At 45.2% G+C, this 3176-nt stretch overlaps 1 protein-coding gene across 1 annotated transcript; it reads left to right on the plus strand.

Annotated features, from left to right (window-relative positions):
* On the plus strand, positions 1-3176 carry C3H16orf91 (chromosome 3 C16orf91 homolog). Its single transcript, XM_028517617.2, has 2 exons — positions 1-100; positions 176-3176. Exons 1-2 carry the CDS (start codon positions 69-71, stop codon positions 543-545), a joined length of 402 nt encoding a protein of 133 aa, XP_028373418.1. The 5' UTR covers positions 1-68; the 3' UTR covers positions 546-3176.

Below are 3176 nucleotides of genomic sequence, written 5' to 3' on the forward strand. Positions count from 1 at the left end.
GTTTTCGCGCGACGGAAGTGACGCATACACCAGCGCGCCGCACAGCCAAGTGCAGAGCAGAGGTCGTGATGAATCGCGTCCTGAGTGTGCGGGCGGCAGGGTGAGCTCCGCGCGGTCTCGGCGGGGCCGAGGGAGGGCTCACCGTGTGCCGTGCTCACTGCTCTCTTTCTTCTAGGGCTGTCGGGGAGCTGAGGCTCATATTCTGGGCTTCCCGAAACCTGCAGTCTCCGCCTGGTTCCCGGGCCCGGGCCCAGCCCGAGGGCGAGGAAGAGGACGACCCTAACCGCCCTATTTTATTTTCCTCCAGCAAAGCCCACCCAAGCCGTTGGACTGTGGAGCATTCCCTGGGAGGGGAGCGGCAGCGGCCCTGGTTCAGGGTGCTGCCCTTAAGCTTGTCCCTTATGGCTCTGGTCGTTTGGTGCTTCTTTAGACAGGAGACCGGCGCGGACCTCTGGTTGAGACAGGTATTGGAAGAAGAGGTGCCGGAGCCCAGCGATCGTGCTGAGGATCCTGGAATTCCGGCTGCCCACGGAGCGAGAACTTAAAAGTGGTGCCATGGTGAGGGGGCAGCAGGGGACCAGTCCGCCGCTCTTTGGCTTTGACGTCGCGTTTGACCGTTTCTGTCATGGTTACGTGCGTCCGCAGACTGAAGGATTTGTTTGGATGCCGCATCTGACCAAGCTGACCCCGCGAGAAGGAGAAAGCAAAATGTCCGCAGATCGGAACCGGTTCCTTGCTTGATACCTGATGCTGAACGGATATATTCAAATACTTTTTGAACCATAGAAAAGGTTTTGGTTGCAGCGTGTGCAATGGTATTTGTGATTTTGCTCAATATTATCACGTTCCCAAAGCAATTCTGGCGACACTTGTAAGCCAGTTTGCAGGTCCTTTCTTTTCTGAGACAATAACTGGCAGAAGAGTTAAACTATTTCATAACGTACTATGGTGTGTATAAATTTTAATTTGCTAATATAGAATTAAGCTAATATCCTCTTTTTTGCATCTCTTTAGTTCTTTTTCAGTTCCTTTGTTTTTCTCTTTTCTTCCCCCCAGAATAGGAACTGAGGAAAAAAAATTAAGCAAATTGTGGAATACATTATCAGACGATACCAGAAATAATGGAACTTAGCTCTCTGCAAATTTTTGTTTTTAGTAAGGCAACAGTTTTCTGAATAGAACTGATAACATACTTCTTTTGACAAATTATAGGCAGTGTTTTGGGTGTCTAAATATGTTTTGCAAGTACTTCTTAGGAATCTTGCATAATTCTGAAATACATGGTGCATAAAAGTAAGACTTTATTTACATGAGGTTCTAGTGAAGGGTTTTACCTTGGCAGGTGTATGATGCTGAAGTTAATTGGAGGGTTTTCTCACCAGGGTGTTTAAAGACCACTGGCCCTATGGCAGTACACTGGCTTGTCACAAGGCCTCTGCTGAATTGCTCTAAGTGTCTGGCACACCGTGGAGAATTCTGCTTGTCAGGGAGGAGAGGCTGATACAAGTAATGTGCATTGTTTAAAGATGGAGAGTCCAAGGTTTGGAAAGACTACCCCCAGTCATAGCTCAAGTTCCATTGTCAGTTGCAGTGGGTTCTTTGACCTGGTGTGTGAACTCTTTTTTTTTTGTTTGTTTGTTTTTTTTAGAGGGGAAGGAAAGGAGAAAGAGGGAGAGAAACATCTGTGTGGTTGCCTCTCACACGCCCCCCCCTACTGGGGACCTGGCCTGCAAAGCAGGTATGTGCCCTAACTGATCATTGAACTGGCCACCCTTTGGTTTGCAGGCTGGCGCTCAATCCACTGAGCCACGTGAACCAGGACTGAACTCTTGTTTGAGCAACAGGCATGCAAACCTGAACCCTTCCTTTGCTCTCACTTGCTCCTGCGGGAGAAAAAGTCGACTAATGAGAAACTTTTTATTTTAATTAAAAGTAACTCAAGAGAAAAGCAATGTGATTGATCTGGTAAAACTAGACACTACAACAGGCAAAAGGAAGAGAGAATACATCACACCATGTGCAACAGATCCTGAGCGCCTCCATGAGTGGCTATGAATGAGGACTTTACAGGGTTTTGTCATGAAAAAAAGGAGGACCTAAGACCCACCTGGAAGTGTGGACAGACCCTCCCAATACCTGGGTTTTGCAAAGGGGTAGCAGCAGAATAGGTAGATAGGTGAACTGTAATTGAAATCCTTTTATTACTTAACCATTTTTGTAGTATGCTTGTCTTATTTCCCCCACTGGGCTGTAGATTTTATTTTTCTCAGGGTGCTGGGGACATTCACTTCCTCAGGTAAGCACCCAATAAGGATTTGGGAGGCAGAGGACGAGTGTAAGCATGCTAGAGCAGAAGCAGTTGCCATGAGGAGAAATTACTGGGCAGGAGGAGGAGAAAATTGTTTCAAAGAGAATTAAAGGAAGAGGAGGTTAACTAAATGGTCTCCCATCTTTCAAGCAGCTGAGTAGTGTTGGAAGGTTCTGGGAGTGCTGTGCATTTATTTACCCCCCTTGCTCCAAAAGTAAGATACTTCTAAATTTAGTATGATGTCATTTCATATGCCTAGGTACTACCGTAGCCTTTTAAGAACAGTCTTCAAAAGCACAAGAAATTACACTGAATTTTAATAATAGCCTAGCAGAATTTTCTTTGATCTTTTCCAGGAAGATGCCTGGCAGGTGAGGAACAGTGGGCATCTTGGTACTTCCATCTCTGTAGCAAAGATCTCCAGATTTTAAGACCTTGAGCCCCAGCTTCCTTTTCTGAGCTCGAAGTGCCTCATTATACATCTCTCTTAGGTTCCAATTGGGATTCATCTCTTCCCAAACCTGTTTCTTTGTTAGGTATCCCTTCCAAGTTGGGGACCTTGAAATTACCTTAGACTTCTTGCTCATTCCCCTCTTCCTGGCAGTCTGTAAGATCTGTTGATTCTCCCTTCAACAAATTCATGGGCCCTATCCTCTGCTTCATTTTCCTGCTTGATTTTCTTAGAAACTATCATGCTGATTTTTTTTTTTTTTTTTGCCATTTCCCAGGTTTAAATGCGATGCTTGTAGAGGTAATGATTCATTTAGAAAATGAACATAAAAAGCAACCAATAGCTTTTATTGTGTTATTGTAGTTCAAAAAGTAACTTACTTACTTGGGAAAAAATATATGGAACTGGTATATCTTG

This window comes from Phyllostomus discolor, chromosome 3 (genome assembly GCF_004126475.2).
Source record: "Phyllostomus discolor isolate MPI-MPIP mPhyDis1 chromosome 3, mPhyDis1.pri.v3, whole genome shotgun sequence".
NCBI lineage: Eukaryota > Metazoa > Chordata > Mammalia > Chiroptera > Phyllostomidae > Phyllostomus > Phyllostomus discolor.

What these genes read in the sequence shown, in the direction of transcription:
- C3H16orf91 (XM_028517617.2), top strand. Translation starts at nt 69, where the DNA reads ATGAATCGCGTCCTGAGTGTGCGGGCGGCAGG. An exon ending in CTGAGTGTGCGGGCGGCAGG is followed by an intron (nt 101 to 175) that starts GTGAGCTCCGCG and finishes TCTTTCTTCTAG; the next exon opens with GGCTGTCGGGGAGCTGAGGC.